At 50.6% G+C, this 19,124-nt stretch overlaps 1 protein-coding gene across 1 annotated transcript in view; it reads right to left on the bottom strand.

Moving 5' to 3' along the window:
* Positions 1 to 18,173, bottom strand: part of LOC140404313 (sorting nexin-1-like) — a 44,903-nt gene extending 26,730 nt beyond the window's left edge. Inside the window, exons 1-2 of the mRNA XM_072492678.1 lie at positions 18,061 to 18,173; positions 636 to 741 (exon numbers count right to left, since the gene is read on the bottom strand). Coding sequence (XP_072348779.1) covers positions 636 to 741; positions 18,061 to 18,132 — 178 coding nt within the window. The 5' untranslated portion in view covers positions 18,133 to 18,173. The remainder of the gene's footprint in view (positions 1 to 635; positions 742 to 18,060) is intronic.
* Between the last annotated feature and the right edge of the window lie 951 nt (positions 18,174 to 19,124).

The following is a 19,124-nucleotide window of genomic DNA, read 5'->3' as shown; positions in this document are numbered from 1 at the left end:
CCAGAAACTGAACTGGACCAGTCACATAAATACTGACGCTACAAGATTAGCTCGGAGACTGGGTAATCCAAGCAGAGAACTCTCAGCATTGACATACTGAAAATATGGCACAGCCACGGTCTGCAGTACAACCAGCAGAAAATCAATATGAAGGAAGCAAACTGCAATAAAGAGGCTCGCAAAATTAGCAAAGAGGGAGCGGTAGGGACGGACGGAGCCCATTCACTCAATCAGGACTGACGGCATCATCAAAAATAGGAAACCAACACTTGTGTACATCAGCCACAAGCATCACGTAAATCAAGTGCAAAGCAATTCCAAGAAGTTTCCCTGTACCAGTCAGATGCCAGAGTCCCCACAGGACTGGATGCTGAAGAGATTTTACAAACGGAAACAAATTCAAGATGGCGCCGGAGCGTGGCGACGCTCACACAGATCCTCCTCTTACATCTCCTATAACCGTACTAATCTCTTAAAACTTAATCCTAACACTTAACAGTATATTTTATGTTTGCCCTATTATGCATTTTCTTTTCATGTACGGAGTGATCTGCACGCAGAACAATACTTTTCACTGTATCTTGGTACACGTGACAATAAACAAATCCAAATCACGGAAATTTTAAACCCATTACCTGCAAAAATATCTTGCTCATCATCATCATCATTATCAGAGTGGATACCATTAGTCTTGGAGTTACTGCAGGGAGATTTTGTGGAATCCATCTCCAAAGGGCTGGTCTAAAAAAAGACATTAAAATTCAGTCTACAGGAGCTCGAAGCAGGAGAAAGTGACAATAAGAGTGGATACGAGCACACCCTATGGTCATCACTGATGAGGTTTGCTGCCGGAGACCCACTAATTGCCTATTTATATCCCAACTATGGTATTACCCCCTCCCTGCACCTCTCCCAAGCACTTACTCCACTCAGTTCAAAGAAGGTCGACTGTAAACTTACTATTCCCTCAATTCACCTCATTAACACTGACACTCCTCACAGAACACTTTACTTGGGACCTACTGAAATCAGATTTCGAGGTGAGCAATTACAATTTGCTGCCTGTTCCAAAGCAAACTTCCTACGACCATCTCAATCTAAAAACCTCACTTTTTATATAATCATTTTGCAGGGATGGGGGCAAGAAAGAGAAGAGGGTAGGCGAGGAGGATGGAAAAGAGAAGCACACCGTTCTGAGTTCTAAAAAGCAGGGAAATATGATAATATAGGTTAGGGGTGGGAGAGAAGGAAAGCGAAACTATCCGGGCACACTATCCTGCCACTAAGCACCAGGAGTTTAAAAATGCCAGTCAGTCAGACATACCAAGCTTCAATTACCATCGCAACCCTACTCAGGATATCTTCAACTGATCCACCCTAAATATGGCAATCCTGCTAGAATAGAAACTCAGTCTGAGGCTAGATAAAGTATCCAGGCTCTCTCCATTCCCACTACAAGCCTACACCCACAGAAATGGTAGAATAATACAAACTAAACCTGCTCGTTACAGCAGAGGGAGCCATGCCTTTTTTTTTAAATTTAGAGTACCCAATTCATTTTTTTCCAATTAAGGGGCAATTTATCGTGGCCAATCCACCTACCCTGCACATCTTTTGGGTTGTGGAGGCGAAACCCACGCAAACACGGAGAGAATGTGCAAACACCACACGGACAGTGACCCAGAGCCTGGATCGAACTAGAGAGCCATGCTTAAGGCATCATAGTACCATCCTCGACAGACATGGAGAGAGAGTTCACGGCAGTTCCCAATCGCTCTCCCCTCACTTCAATCTGACACCAGTTGGAATGGAACTATGATTAACAACCCACTCAATTACAAAAAGTCATTTCAGTCAAATCATACGATTTAATTTTATAAGAACTACATTCCCACTTGGGTTTCATTTATATTGCTCAGTTAAATCAATTAGAAAAGTTGATTAATTTCAAATGCAAAATCTGTCTGGCTGAGTTTCCAGTGATAGACTATTCGCAAAAGGCAAAAGGAACTTCAATGTTCAAATCGTGGAATAACCAAAACATGGAGTCTGGAGTTTGACAGCTGAAACTCGGCAAAGGATCTCGATCGGATCATCAACTTCAGGAAGCGTAGCACGGGACACCCCCTCCCCTCCCCCCAGTCTACATCAATGGCTCCGAAGTGGAGATGGTCGATAGCTTCAAGTTCCTGAGGGTCACCATCACCAACAGTCTGTCCTGGTCCACTCACGTTGATGCAACAGCCAAGAAAGCCCAACAACGTCTCTACTTCCTACAGAAGCTTAAGAAATTTGGCATGTCTGCATCGACTCTCACAAACTTCTACAGATGTGCAGTAGAGAGCATCCTATCCGGCTGCATCACAAGTCTGGTATGGCAACTGCTCGGCCCAAGATCGCAAGAAACTGCAGAGTGCAGTGAACTCAGCCCAATGCATCACACAAGCTTGCCACCTTCCCATTGATTCTGTCTACACCTCCCGCTGCCTCAGGAAGGCAGACAGCATTATCAGAGACCACTCCCACTCAGGCTTTGCCTTCTTCCAGATCCTTCCATCAGGCTGAAGGTACAGAAGTCTGAAGACCTGCGCATCCAGACATAGGAACAGCTTATTCCCCACAGCTACTAGACTCCTCAGCGACTCCCCCTCAGACTGATCTGTTCCCTGTAAGAACACTATTCACGACGCCCTATGCTGCTCTTGCTCATGTATTTGCTTTGTTTGGCCCCTTGTTCCGCACTGTAACCAATCACTGTTTGTCGATGTACCATTTGTCAATGTTCTCTGTTGATTATTGTTTTTTGTCTACTATGTATGGACTGTAGCCACAGAAAGACACTTTTCCCTGTACTTCAGTACATGTGACAATAAATCAAATCAAATCTACCATGAAAAAAGTTTTCCTCCCACGGATTGAGTTTGGATGCCCTACAATGTATGTTTATTTCAGTGATCGTTGATGACAAGACTCACCAGGAGAGAAAGTCAAATCAGCTTTGGCAAGACTCTGGATATATATCAACAACAGTATCAAGGTAGGAAGATCAGGTTAAGATACAAGACAGTTGTGATGTAACTGAATGGTGAAATTGACTGATTGGCCTAGGATATGGGATGTCAAGGATGGAGAAAGGGAATTCAAACACAGAATCCAGATGTTATTTTAACAATGATAGAACACAATTTGAGTTTGCACTAAGCAGTGGCCGTGCTCACTGCTGTAAGGTACATCCTCACAGTACACCCAAATGTCAAGCTTCACTACTGTAAACAGGCCACTAACTGGTCAACTCCCTCGCATTGAAGATGGCTGGCAGGGAGATTCCCACACTGGTACAGTATCATTTGTAAGGTTCGGCGGAGGCACTTTATTCGGGCAAAGTATACTGTTATACTTGATAGAATAGTTGAAGACCCCAACAGAACAGGAAGACCTTGGGTTCAATGCTGGGCCGGAGCTGAATTTGCTGACCATAAGCAAAGAATCAGGAGGCAGCTTGCTTTTGCTCCTGACAGTGACCCGGGGCCGGGATTGAACCCAGGTCCTCAGCACCGAGGCATCAGTGCTAACCACTGTGTGACCGTGTCGTCCTCCGCTCAGAAAGAGTTAATTCAGCTCACCACCTTAGGCAGAGCGATCCGGTTCTTTTTCGGGAAAAATTCATTTTACGGGATGTGGGCATTGCTGACTCGGCCAGCATTCATTGCCCATCCCCAGTTGCCCTTCAGAAGATGGTTGTGAGCAGCCTTCTGGTGATCAGAGGGCAGTAGAGTGGAGCTGCTGATTGGCTGTTGCGGGGGAAACTTGCATACCTCCGTTGTAGTCACCCTAACTTGAAGGTGTACCTGAGCAAGAGACCTTAGCTGTTCAAGTGAAGACAAGCATCCAGCAGAGGGCAGTAGAGCGGAGCTGCTGATTGGCTGTTGCGGGAGAAATTTGCATACCTCCGTTGTGGTCACCTTAACTTGAAGGTGGTTTGTGGAGGAGCTGTTGTCAAGTGACACTTACCCAAAACATTTCTTCAGTGTTTCCCTCCCTACCCCCTCCTCTAACCAAAAAAAACAACCGCTGTAAAGATCAAGAGGAAGGCTCGAGGGCAGGTAGAAGTAGAAAGAAGTTGAACCGTGACGTCACAGCCTGCAGGTAAGAGATTGGCTGGTGACTGGCAAGTAGTTTTTCTTTTCTTTTCCCTCAGGTGTTATCGTGCGGGGCGCAGAGGTTGCTGAGTGACTGCTTGCTGAGAAGGGGAGTGAATAACAGGTAAGCTCTTTCTTTCTGTTTTTATCCAGAGGGGATGGCAGGGAAGGTAGTGCAATGTTCCTCCTGCAGAATGTTTGAGGTGAGGGACGCCGTCAGTGTCCCTGCTGGTTTCATCTGTGGGAAGTGCACCCATCTCCAGCTCCTCAGAAACCACATTAGGGAACTGGAGCTGGATGAACTTCGGATCATTCGGGAGGCAGAGGTGGTCATAGATAGAAGCTTCAGGGATGTAGTTACTCGAAGAATAAAGATAGATGGGTGACGGTGAGAGGAGCTGGGAGGAAGCAGTCAGTGCAGGGATCCCCTGTGGTTGTTCCCCTTAGTAACAAGTATACCACTTTGGATACTGTTGGGGGGGGCGACTTACCAGGGGGAAGCCATGGGGTACAGGTCTCTGGCACAGAGTCTGTCCCTGTTGCTCAGAAGGGAAAGGGGGTGAGGAGTAGAGCATTAGTCATTGGAGACTACATAGTTAGGGGGACAGACAGGAGATTCTGTGGGAACGAGACTCACGGTTGGTGTGTTGCCTCCCAGGTGCCAGGGTGCGTGATGTCTCGGATCGTGTTTTCGGGATCCTTAAGGGGGAGGGGGAGCAGCCCCAAGTCGTGGTCCACATAGGTACCAACATCATAGGTAGAAAAAGGGATAGGGACGTAAGGCAGGAATTCAGGGAACTAGGGTGGAAACCTAGATCTAGAACAAACAGAGTTATTATCTCTGGGTTGTTACCCGTGCCACGGGATAGCGAGACGAGGAATAGGGAGAGAGAGGAGTTGAACACGTGGTTACAGGGATGGTGCAGGAGGGAGGGTTTCAGATTTCTGGATAATTGGTGCTCATTCTGGGGTTGGTGGGACCTCTACAAACGGGATGGTCGACACCTGGACCAGAGGGGTCCCAATATCCTGGGGGGGAAATTTGCTAATGCTCTTCGGGAGGGTTTAAATTAGTTCAGCAGGGGCTTGGGAACCTGAATTGTAGCTCCAGTATACAGGAGGTTGAGGGTAGTGAGGTCATGAGTAAGGTTTCAATGTTGCAGGAGTGTACCGGCAGGCAGGAAGGTGGTTTGAAGTGTGTCTTCTTCAATGCCAGGAGCATCCGGAATAAAGTGGGTGAACTTGTGGCATGGGTTGGTACCTGGGACTTCGATGTTGTGGCCATTTCGGAGACGTGGATAGAGCAGGGACAGGAATGGTTGTTGCAGGTGCCGGGGTTGAGATATTTCAGTAAGCTCAGGGAAGGTGGTAAAAGAGGGGGAGGGGTGGCATTGTTAGTCAAGGACAGTATTACGGTGGCAGAAAGGACATTTGATGAGGACTCGTCTACTGAGGTAGTATGGGCTGAGGTTAGAAACAGGAAAGGAGAGGTCACCCTGTTAGGGTTTTTCTATAGGCCTCTGAAAAGTTCCAGAGATGTAGAGGAAAGGATTGCAAAGATGATTCTGGATAGGAGCGAAAGCAACAGGGTAGTTGTTATGGGGTACTTCAACTTTCCAAATATTGACTGGAAACGCTATAGTTCGAGTACTTTAGATGGGTCCGTTTTTGTCCAATGTGTGCAGGAGGGTTTCCTGACACAGTATGTAGATAGGCCAACGAGAGGCGAGGCCGTATTGGATTTGGTACTAGGTAATGAACCAGGACAGGTGTTAGATTTGGAGGTAGGTGAGCACTTTGGTGATAGTGACCACAATTCGATTAAGTTTACTTTAGTGATGGAAAGGGATAGATATATACCGCAGGGTAAGAGTTATATCTGGGTAAAGGCAATTATGATGCGATGAGGCAAGACTTAGGATGCATCGGATGGAGAGGAAAACTGCAGGGGATGGGCACAATGAAAATGTGGAGCTTGTTCAAGGAACAGCTACTGCGTGTCCTTGATAGGTATGTACCTGTCAGGCAGGGAGGAAGTGGTCGAGCAAGGGAACCGTGGTTTACTAAAGTAGTCGAAACACTTGTCAAAAGGAAGGAGGCTTATGTAAAGATGGGACATGAAGGTTCAGTAAGGGCGCTCGAGAGTTACAAGTTAGCTACGAAGGACCTAAAGAGAGAGCTAAGAAGAGCCAGGAGGGGACATGAGAAGTCTTTGGCAGGTAGGATCAAGGATAACCCTAAAGCTTTCTATAGATATGTCAGGAATAAAAGAATGAATCGGGTAAGAGTAGGGCCAGTCAAGGACAGTAGTGGGAAGTTGTGCTTGGAGTCCGAGGAGATAGGAGAGGTGCTAAATGAATATTTTTTGTCCGTATTCACACAGGAAAAAGACAATGTTGTCGAGGAGAATACGAAGATTCAGGCTACTAGACTAGAAGTGCTTGAGGTTCATAAGGAAGAGGTATTAGCAATTCTGGAAAGTGTGAAAATAGACAGTTCCCCTGGGCCGGATAGGATTTATCCTAGGGTTCTCTGGGAAGGTAGGGAGGAGATTGCTGAGCCTTTGGCTTTGATCTTTAAGTCATCTTTGTCAACAGGAATAGGGCCAGAAGGCTGGAGGATAGCAAATGTTGTCCCCTTGTTCAAGAAGGGGAGTAGGGACAACCCCGGTAACTATAGACCAGTGAGCCTTACTTCTGTTGTGGGCAAAATCTTGGAACGGTTTAGAAGAGATAGGATGTATAATCATCTGGAAAGGAATAATTTGATTAGACATAGTCAACAGAGTTTTGTGAAGGGTAGGTCGTGCCTCACAAACCTTATTGAGTTCTTTGAGAAGGTGACCAAACAGATGGATGAGGGTAAAGCAGTTGATGTGGTGTATATGGATTTCAGTAAAGCGTTTGATAAGGTTCCCCACGGTAGGCTACTGCAGAAAATACGGAGGCATGGGATTCAGGGTGGTTTAGCAGTTTGGATCAGACATTGGCTGGTTGGAAGACGACAAAGGGTGGTGGTTGATGGGGAATGTTCAGACTGGAGTCCAGTTACTAGTGGTCTATCACAAGGATCTGTTTTGGGGCCACTGCTGTTTGTCATTTTTGTAAATGACCTGGAGGAGGGCATAGAAGGATGGGTGAGTAAATTTGCAGATGACACTAAAGTCGGTGGAGTTGTGGACAGTGCGGAAGGATGTTACAAGTTACAGAGGGACATCGATAAGCTGCAGCGCTGGGCTGAGAGGTGGCAAATGGAGTTGAATGCAGAAAAGTGTGAAGTGATTCATTTTGGAAGGAATAATAGGAAGACAGAGTACTGGGCTAAAAGATTCTTGGCAGTGTGGATGAGCAGAGAGATCTCAGTGTCCATGTACATAGATCCCTGAAAGTTGCCACCCAGGTTGAGAGGGTTGTTAAGAAGGCGTACGGTGTGTTAGCTTTTATTGGTAGAGGGATTAAGTTTCGGAGCCGTGAGGTCATGTTGCAGCTGTACAAAACTCTGGTGCAGCCGCATTTGGAGTATTGCGTGCAATTCTGGTCACCGCATTATAGGAAGGATGTGGAAGCATTGGAAAGGGTGCAGAGGAGATTTACCAGAATGTTGCCTGGTATGGAGGGAAGATCTTATAAGGAAAGGCTGAGGGACTTGAGGCTGTTTTCGTTAGAGAGATGGTTAAGAAGTAATTGAGGCATAAAAGATGATCAGTGTATTGGATAGAGTGGACAGTGAGAGCCTTTTTCCTCAGATGGTGATCTCTAGCACGAGGGACATAGCTTTAAATTCAGGGGAGATAGATATAGGACAGATGTCAGAGGTAGGTTCTTTACTCAGAGAGTAGTGAGGGCGTGGAATGCCCTGCCTGCAACAGCAGTGGACTCGCCAACACTAAGGGCATTCAAATGGTCATTGGATAGACATATGGACGATAAGGGAATAGTGTAGATGGGCTTTAGAGTGGTTTCACAGGTCGGCGCAACATCGAGGGCCGAATGGCCTGCACTGCGCTGTAATGTTCTATGTTCTTCTTGAACCACTGCAGTCCTCGGGTGTAGGTACATCCACAGTGCTGTTAGGGAGGGAGTTCCAAGATGTTGCCCCAGTGACAGTGAAGGAACGCCTGATATATTTCAAAGTCAGGGTGGTGAGTGACTTGGAAGGGAACCTCCAGGTGGTGGTAACCATATTAAACTTCAAGACTCTTTTGAGTGGACTGACATCAGCAAAGCTTCCGAATGCATCTCTGCATACCGCGGTAGGCTCTAGTGCATGATGCAGCAGGCTCTGACAAGCACAATTGCTCTCCCCACTTCACCAGACACACCCAAACTCTGCAATCTGGTTTCCTTTAAAGTCTGAAGTAAAATATAACATAGGCCTGTATAATTCACCCAAATTTCCACAATGGGAAGCTTGGAGTCTGGAATACAAAAGGAACACTTCAAAAGCTGTGCACAGGTTCTCTGCAAAGCCAAGTGTAACTGTTTGTAAATATAGGGGCTTGCTTTCAGTAATGTTCAAGGAGAAAGTGGGGAGGGAACACATTCCTCCCAACGCCCAACTCTGGTGCCTGATAAATTCCCTTCCTTATATAGTAGCACTGTTTTTAAAAATCCTGGAGCTCCCCTCCTAACAGTACACAGGATGTACACCACATGGACTGCACCACCTTTGGGCAGCACAAGTGGATAGCACTGTGGCTTCACAGCGCCAGGGTCCCAGGTTCGATTCCCCACTGGGTCGCTGTCTGTGCGGAGTCTGCACGTTCTCCCCGTGTCTGCGTGGGTTTCCTCCGGGTGCTCCGGTTTCCTCCCAGTCCAAAGACGTGCAGGTTGGGTTGATTGGCCATGATAAATTGCCCTTAATGTCTAAAAAGGTTAGGATGGGTTATTGGATTACAGGGATAGGGTGGAAGTGAGGGCTCAAGTGGGTCAGTGCAGACTTGATGGGCTGAATGGCCTCCTTCTGCACTGTATGTTCTATGACTGCAGGGGTTCAAGGTGGCTCATCACAACCTTTGAGGGCAGTTAGGGATGGGCAACAAACACGATGCCAACATCCTGTGAAAGAAAATGACCAGGACCAGAGTGTCCCTGGATTTCTTAGCCAGCGAGAGAAGGCAACTCTCCCAGAGATAGAGGGGGAGATGGTGGCACAGTGGGAATCCAGAGGCCCAGGTTAATGCTCTGGGGACATGGGTTCAAGCCTCATCACAGCAGCTGCCGCTCAACTAATAAATCTGCGATTGAAAGCTAGTTTCAGTAAAGTTAACCATAAAACCCATCATCAATTATTGTAAAAACCTGGTTGACTACTGTCCTTTAGTGAAGGAAATCTGCCATCCCACCTCCTCTGGCCTACATGTGAATCCAGACTCTCCAGTGAAATGCGTTCAGTCCAACAGAAAAAACACTGGTCTTTCTCGCGAAGCCCACATCCCGTAGAAGAATAGAGAAGCAGGCAGTACTGGCTACAAGTTCCATCAGTCATAATCCCATATCCCAACTAATGTAACATTCTATTGTTATAGTTTATTAGCGGTTTCTCAGCAGACTAGCGGAAACACATTGATCACTGGACAGAGTCAGCGGCCTGGGGCAAATTCCCACTCCTCTCAACCTAGATCCCACAGACAAAACAGCAATGTTTGCACAAACAGCTACAGCAGGATTGACAGCGATTGCTACTGGACAGATCTGGTTGATCTGAGGGCAGAGTTCAATGACCTAAATGAGATTTGGGAAATTTAAGCTAATTAAATAAATCTGCAATGAAAACTGGTCTCAATTATGGTGACTGGGTTGTCGGAAAATCCCACCAGTTCACAAAGGAGGCGATTGTCCCGGTAAAGGCAGCAGTGACGAAGACGTGGGTCGAGGTGGGGGAGCAAGGATAGAAGTTTTTTAAAAATTTAGAGTACCCAAATCATTTATTCCAAGTAAGGGGCAATTTAGTGTGGCCTATCCACCTATCCTGCACATCTTTGGGTTGTGGGGGTGAAACCCACGCAAACGCAGGGAGAATGTGCAAACTCCACACAGACAGTGACCCAGAACCAGGATCGAACCTGGGACCTCGGCGCCGTGAGGCTGCCGTGCTGCCTTGCAAGGAGAGGAGTTGAAGGACAGAGAGAAGCTGGCAGTACTGGCTACAAGTTTCAAACCTCACCTGCAACAGTGACCAGTTTACCTCGATGGATGAGGAACTGTGGAGGGTGGCGGAGGTCAACCAAGGTCTCAGGTGTTACATTCAGGGTTTGATAGTAGGGCCCAGGGATTGGCGATATTGGTGGGGAAGAGGGTGAGGTTTCAGATGGAAATGGTGGCTGATCAAGGGGGCAGTTAGGTGATAGGTGTGTTGGAGGGGAGGTTGGTAGTGCTGGTAAGCGTATGTGGTCCCAATTAGGATGATGCAGGGTTTGTGAAGAGAGCGTTGGGGGGGGGGGGGGGGAGAATTCCTCACATTTCTCTTTGCTACAGTGTTTCTACTACCAAAATGGCATCTCAACGAACTTTGGGCCAGTTAGACCACAAGATGCTGATGTGGGCCATTCAGTGCATCAACCCTGCTCCAGTATTCAATGAGATTGTGGTTGATCTGATATCATCAACTCCACTTTCCCAACTAATCCCCATTCACAGATTAACAATGTCTGTCTCAACTATGAACATACAAAACACAGCCTCGACAACCTACCCTCAAAAGAAATCTCCCCCCCCCCTCCCCCTCAGCCGTCTTAAATGGGTGACACCTCACTCTGAGATTATTCCCTCTGGTCCTAGACCCTCCCACAAGGGGAAACATCCTCTCAGCACTGACCCTCTGAAGCCCCCTGAGAATCCTATATGTCTCAATAAGGTCGCCTCTCATTCTTCTAAACTCCAATGAGTATAGGCCCAAGCTACTCAACCTCTCCTCATAAAGAAATCCCTCCGTACCCGGGATCGACCGAGTGAACCTTCTCTGGGCTGCTTCCAATGTCAGTATATCTTTCCTTCGATAAGGGGACCAAAACTGTTCACAATATTCCAGGTTTAACGAGTGCTAGTACAATTTTAGCAAGATTTCCCTAGTTTTATACTCCATTCCATTTTAAATATAAGCCAACATTCCATTTGCCTTCCCCCCCCCCACCCACCACAACCCCCCCCCACCCCCACCCACCACCCCCCCACCACAACCACACCCTCACACACGCACTCAACCCCCCTCCCACACACACGCAACCCCCCTCCCACACACACACGCAACCCCCCCCCCACACACGCAACCCCCCCCCCACACACGCAACCCCCCCCCACACACGCAACCCCCCCTCCCACACACACACGCAACCCCCCCTCCCACACACACACGCAACCCCCCCCTCCCACACACACACGCAACCCCCCCTCCCACACACACACGCAACCCCCCCTCCCACACACACACGCAACCCCCCCTCCCACACACACACGCAACCCCCCCTCCCACACACACACGCAACCCCCCCTCCCACACACACACGCAACCCCCCCTCCCACACACACACGCAACCCCCCCTCCCACACACACACGCAACCCCCCCTCCCACACACACACACGCAACCCCTCTCCCACACACACGCAACCCCCCTCTTCTCCCCCACACACACACAACCCTCTCCCCCCCACACATGCAACCCCCCCCCCTACCACACACATGCAACCCCCCTCCTCCCCCCCACCAACCACACACATGCAACCCCCCTCCTCCCACCCCACCCACCGAACATGCAACACCCCTCCTCCCCCACCCCCACTAGCCACACACACACGCAACCCCCCTCCTCCCCCCCACACACACGCAACCCCCCCTCCTCCTCCCCCCCCACACACACACGCAACCCCCCCTCCTCCTCCCCCCCCACACACACACGCAACCCCCCCTCCTCCCCCCCCCCCCACACACACACACACACAACCCCCCCTCCTTCCCCCCCCCCCACACACACACACACACACACACACACACACACACACACACACGCAACCCCCCCTCCTCCCCCACACACACACGCAACCCCCCCCCCTTCCTCCCCCCCACACACACACACGCAACCCCCCCCCCCGCCTCCTCCAGCAAAGTGATTGCTGGGAGGGAAGTCTGTCCTTTAAAAACACTTACCTGGTCCCGTTTTCGGTCCCTCTTTTCTGTTTTTTTAAAATATATTTTAGTATTTAAGGCGGGAACAGGAAGTTCGACCCGCGGACTTCTGGGAAGACCCTCACTAATAAATTCTGGTGGAGAGGAAACCCGAGACACTACACGTGTAGTGTCTCCCACCCGCCCGCCTCCTCTAACCCAATAATAAAACCCATTGGTGTGAGGTAAGTACCATATTTTATTAACACTAAGAAGGTAAGTGATTTTTACTCATTTTTACTGTTGTACCTTTTTCAAATTGTGTGTGTGTCGGGGGGAAACTGAAGTGACATCACAGAAAAGCTGTGGCCTGAGTGGCTGGTTGGGATTCTACACTAAATTTTAAAAAAAATTGAGCATTGGTAACTAATTAAACATAATTACTTAATTATAATTTAGAGGGATATCTAAGCCAGAGATCGGAAAGTACTATATTTAGCTTTCGCATTTATATTAGAAATCTAGTGCTAGGAAACAGATAGTTAACAGTAACTTTGAAATTTTAAAAAAAATATTCCAAAAAAAAAAATTTTTTTTAATTTTAATTAATTGACGCAATGTCAGTTAGAGGGGTGCTGTGCTCGGACTGTGAGATGTGGCAGGTCCGGGAGGCTTCCAGCGTCCCGGATGGCTTCATCTGCAGAAAGTGCACCCAACTGGAGCTCCTCACAGACCGCATGGTTCGGTTGGAGCAGCAATTGGATGCACTTAGGAGCATGCAGGTGGCAGAAAGCGCATAGATCGCAGTTATGTAAATGTGGTCACACCCAAGGTGCAGGCAGAGAAATGGGTGACCACCAGAAAGGGCAGGCATTCAGTGCAGGAATCCCCTGTGGTTGTCCCCCTCTCGAACAGATATACCCCTTTGGATACTGTCGGGGGGATAGCCTATCAGGGGAAAACAGCAGTAGCCAGAGCAGTGGCACCACGGCTGGCTCTGATGTTCAGAAGGGAGGGTCAAATAGGGGACTCTATAGTCAGGGGCACAGATAGGCGCTTCTGTGGACTTGAAAGAGACTCCAGGATGGTATGTTGCCTCCCTGGTGCCAGGGTCCAGGATGTCTCCGAACGGGTATCCTGAAGGGGGAGGGCAAACAGGCAGAGGTCGTTGTACATATTGGTACTAACGACATAGGCAGGAAGGGGCATAAGGTCCTGCAGCAGGAGTTCAGGGAGCTAGGCAGAAAGTTAAAAGACAGGACCTCGAGGGTTGTAATCTTGGGATTACTCCCTGTGCCACGTGCCAGTGAGGCTAGAAATAGGAAGATAGAGCAGCTAAACACGTGGCTAAACAGTTGGTGTAGGAGGGAGGGTTTCCATTATCTGGACCACTGGGAGCTCTTCCGGGGCAGGTGTGACCTGTATAAGAAGGACGGGTTGCATCTAAACCGGAGAGGCATAAATATCCTGGCCGCGAGGTTTGCTAGTGTCACACGGGAGGGTTTAAACTAGTATGGCAGGGGGGTGGGCACGGGAGCAATAGGTCAGAAGGTGAGAGCATTGAGGGAGAACTAGGGAATAGGGACAGTGTGGCTCTGAGGCAGAGCAGACAGGGAGAAGTTGCTGAACACAGCGGGTCTGGTGGCCTGAAGTGCATATGTTTTAATGCAAGAAGTATTACGGGCAAGGCAGATGAACTTAGAGCTTGGATTAGTACTTGGAACTATGATGTTGTTGCCATTACAGAGACCTGGTTGAGGGAAGGGCAGGATTGGCAGCTAAACGTTCCAGGATTTAGATGTTTCAGGCGGGATAGAGGGGGATGTAAAAGGGGAGGCGGAGTTGCGCTACTGGTTCGGGAGAATATAACAGCTGTACTGCGAGAGGACACCTCAGAGGGCAGTGAGGCTATATGGGTAGAGATCAGGAATAAGAATGGTGCAGTCACAATGTTGGGGGTTTACTACAGGCCTCCCAACAGCCAGCGGGAGATAGAGGAGCAGATAGGTAGACAGATTTTGGAAAAGAGTAAAAACAACAGGGTTGTGGTGATGGGAGACTTCAACTTCCCCAATATTGACTGGGACTCACTTAGTGCCAGGGGCTTAGACGGGGCGGAGTTTGTAAGGAGCATCCAGGAGGGCTTCTTAAAACAATATGTAGACAGTCCAACTAGGGAAGGGGCGGTACTGGACCTGGTATTGGGGAATGAGCCCGGCCAGGTGGTAGATGTTTCAGTAGGGGAGCATTTCGGTAACAGTGACCACAATTCAGTAAGTTTTAAAGTACTGGTGGACAAGGATAAGAGTGGTCCTAGGATGAATGTGCTAAATTGGGGGAAGGCTAATTATAACAATATTAGGCGGGAACTGAAGAACATAGATTGGGGGCGGATGTTTGAGGGCAAATCAACATCTGACATGTGGGAGGCTTTCAAGTGGCAGTTGAAAGGAATTCAGGACCGACATGTTCCTGTGAGGAAGAAGGATAAATACGGCAATTTTCAGGAACCTTGGATGACGAGAGATATTGTAGGCCTCATCAAAAAGAAAAAGGAGGCATTTGTCAGGGCTAAAAGGCTGGGAACAGACGAAGCCTGCGTGGAATATAAGGAAAGTAGGAAGGAACTGAAGCAAGGAGTCAGGAGGGCTAGAAGGGGTCACGAAAAGTCATTGGCAAATAGGGTTAAGGAAAATCCCAAGGCTTTTTACACGTACATAAAAAGCAAGAGGGTAGCCAGGGAAAGGGTTGGCCCACTGAAGGATAGGCAAGGGAATCTATGTGTGGAGCCAGAGGAAATGGGCGAGGTACTAAATGAATACTTTGCCTCAGTATTCACCAAAGAGAAGGAATTGGTCGATGTTGAGTCTGGAGAAGGGGGTGTAGATAGCCTGGGTCACATTGTGATCCAAAAAGACGAGGTGTTGGGTGTCTTAAAAAATATTAAGGTAGATAAGTCCCCAGGGCCTGATGGTCACACGGGATCAGGGGTGAGCTGGCACGGTAGATACAGAACTGGCTAGGCCATAGAAGGCAGAGAGTAGCAATGGAAGGATGCTTTTCTCATTGGAGGGCTGTGACCAGTGGTATTCCACAGGGATCAGTGCTGGGACCTTTGCTCTTTGTAGTATATATAAATGATTTGGAGGAAAATGTAACTGGTCTGATTAGTAAGTTTGCAGACGACACAAAGGTTGGTGGAATTGCAGATAGCGATGAGGACTGTCGGAGGATACAGCAGGATTTAGATTGTTTGGAGACTTGGGTGGAGAGATGGCAGATGGAGTTTAATCCGGACAAATGTGTGGTAATGCATTTTAGAAGGTCTAATGCAGGTAGGGAATATACAGTGAATGGTAGAACCCTCAAGAGTATTGAAAGTCAAAGAGATCTAGGAGTACAGGTCCACAGGTCATTGAAAGGGGCAACACAGGTGGAGAAGGTAGTCAAGAAGGCATACGGCATGCTTGCCTTCATTGGCCGAGGCATTGAGTATAAGAATTGGCAAGTCATGTTGCAGCTGTATAGAACCTTAGTTAGGCCACACTTGGAGTATAGTGTTCAATTCTGGTCGCCACACTACCAGAAGGATGTGGAGACTTTAGAGAGGGTGCAGAAGAGATTTATCAGAATGTTGCCTGGTATGGAGGGCATTAGCTATGAGGAGCGGTTGAATAAACTCTGTTTGTTCTCACTTGAACGAAGGAGGTTGAGGGGAGACCTGATAGAAGTATACAAAATTGAGGGGCATAGACAGAGTGGATAGTCAGAGGCTTTTCCCCAGGGTAGAGGGGTCAATTACTAGGGGGCATAGGTTTAAGATGAGAGGGGCAAGGTTTAGAGTAGATGTACGAGGCAAGTTTTTTTTACGCAAAGGGTAGTGGGTGCCTGGAACTCGCTACCGGAGGTGGTAGCAGGGACGATAGTGACATTTAAGGGGCATCTTGACAAATACATGAATAGGATGGGAATAGAGGGATACGGACCCAGGAAGTGTAGAAGATTGTAGTTTAGTCGGGCAGCATGGTCGGCACGGGCTTGGAGGGCCGGAGGGCCTGTTCCTGTGCTGTACATTTCTTTGTTCTTTGTTTGTTCTCCCCCCACACACACACGCAACCCCCCTCCTCCCTCCCCCCCCCACACACACGCAACCCCCCTCCTCCCCCCCCACACGCGACCCCCCTCCTCCTCCCCCCCCCACACACGCGACCCCCCTCCTCCCCTCCCCCCACACGCGACCCCCTTCCTCCTCCCCCCCACACACGCGACCCCCTTCCTCCTCCCCCCCCACCACACGCGACCCCCTTCCTCCTCCCCCCCACCACACGCGACCCCCTTCCTCCTCCCCCCCCACCACACGCGACCCCCTTCCTCCCCCCCCCCACCACACGCGACCCCCTTCCTCCCCCCCCCCACCACACGCGACCCCCTTCCTCCCCCCCCCACCACACGCGACCCCCTTCCTCCTCCCCCCCCACCACACGCAACCCCCTTCCTCCTCCCCCCCCACCACACGCAACCCCCTTCCTCCTCCCCCCCCACCACACGCAACCCCCTTCCTCCTCCCCCCCCACCACACGCAACCCCCTTCCTCCTCCCCCCCCCACCACACGCAACCCCCTTCCTCCTCCCCCCCCCACCACACGCAACCCCCTTCCTCCTCCCCCCCCCACCACACGCAACCCCCTTCCTCCTCCCCCCCCCACCACACGCAACCCCCTTCCTCCTCCCCCCCACACACGCCTCCTCCCCACCCCCCTCCTCCCCACCCCCCTCCTCCCCACCCCCCTCCTCCCCCCCACACACGCCTCCTCCCCACCCCCCTCCCCCCCACACACGCCTCCTCCCCACCCCCCTCCTCTCCACACACGCCTCCTCCCCACCCCCCTCCTCTCCACACACGCCTCCTCCCCACCCCCCTCCTCTCCACACACACACACACACACACACGCCTCCACCCCCCCCACACACACACGCCTCCACCCCCCCCACACACACACGCCTCCACCCCCCCCACACACACACGCCTCCACCCCCCCACACACACACACACACACGCCTCCACCCCCCCCACACACACACGCCTCCACCCCCCCCACACACACACACACACACACCTCCACCCCCCCCCACACACACACACACACACGCCTCCACCCCCCCACACACACACACACACACGCCTCCACCCCCCCCACACACACACACACACACACACGCCTCCACCCCCCCCCCCCCACACACACACACGCCTCCACCCCCCCCCCCCCCACACACACACACACACACACACACGCCTCCACCCCCCCCCCCACACACACACGCCTCCACCCCCCCCCCCCCCCCCCCCACACACACACCTCCACCCCCCCCCCCACCCCCCACACACACACACCTCCACCCCCCCCCCCACCCCCCACACACACACACACGCCTCCACCCCCCCCCCCCCACACACACACACACACACGCCTCCACCCCCCCCCCCCCCACACACACGCCTCCACCCCCCCCCCCCCCACACACACACACACACACACACACACACGCCTCCACCCCCCCCCCCCCCCACACACACACGCCTCCACCCCCCCCCCCCACACACACACGCCTCCACCCCCCCCCCCCACACACACACACGCCTCCACCCCCCCCCCCACACACACACACACCTCCACCCCCCCCCCCCACACACACACACACACACACGCCTCCACCCCCCCCCCCCCACCCACACACACACACACACACGCCTCCACCCCCCCCCCCCCACCCACACACACACACCCCCCCTCCTCCCGGGGGGCCGGGCGCACTCACGCTGCCGGTGAAGATGTCCTCCCCCTCAGTGTCTGACTCCAGGACCAGGGGCGGCCGCAGCTCCGCCGCCATCTTGCGCCTGACAACCGCAACAAAAACTTTATTGTCCCGGTGGCCCCGCCCCTCAACAACACTTTATTGTTCTCGGGGCGGCGGACAGGCGGGAAGGAGCCGCCCCGCGCCCGAGGGGCCGAGTGTCCTCGGCCCCCCCCGCCTGAGGTAAACTGTCAGGTCCCAAATCCCAGAAAATCCCAATCCCCCCAAATCCCCTCTCCCAATCCCAGAGACTCCCCACTCCAAAAATGTTCCTTTAGATTCAATCCTCACCGCCACACAACATCAGTACACAACCTTCTTTATTGCGTACCCTCCGTCATCCTCAATCTGACTTTGTGATATGAATCTACTTCATAAACCTTGTTACTAATGTGTCCTCATAACAAATCCCATTCCACTATTAATGCCTTGTGGTCCATAAATCGGTCAATGCCCAATCCCCTAATTCATTGAAGAGATGGTGATGCACTTGTTCATGTTTCTGAACAGGGACCATGTTTTAACTCCCACTCTAACACTTATAGACAGTCATTGAATTTACAGTGCAGAAGGAGGCCATTCGGCCCATCAAGTCTGCACCGGCTCTTTGAAAGAGCACCCTACCCAAGCCCATACCTCCACCCTATCCCCATAACTCAGTAACCCGACTCAACACTTAAGGGCAATTTTGGACACTACGGGCAATTTAGCATGACCAATCCACCTAACCTGCACATCTTTGGATTGTGGGAGGACCCGGAGGAAACCCACGCAGACACGGGGAGAACATGCAGACTCCGCACAGACCGTGAACCAAGCCGGGAATCGAACCTGGGACTCTGGAGCTGTGAAACAATTGTGCTAACCACCATGCTACTGTGCTGTTTGTGGACTTAAATTCTGCTCCTTAAAATCTGGAACTGAAACCACCGAATTGTTGTCTAAAAAGATGACCATCCGGTTCACGAATGTCCTTTAGGAAAATAAATCTGCTGTTGTTAACCCAAAAGCAGTTGGCTGTTAACGAC

Source organism: Scyliorhinus torazame, chromosome 30 (assembly GCF_047496885.1).
Source record: "Scyliorhinus torazame isolate Kashiwa2021f chromosome 30, sScyTor2.1, whole genome shotgun sequence".
Classification (NCBI taxonomy): Eukaryota; Metazoa; Chordata; class Chondrichthyes; order Carcharhiniformes; family Scyliorhinidae; genus Scyliorhinus; species Scyliorhinus torazame.
The sequence above is the reverse complement of the archived record's forward strand: the minus strand, read 5'-3'. Positions and strand labels throughout refer to the sequence as shown.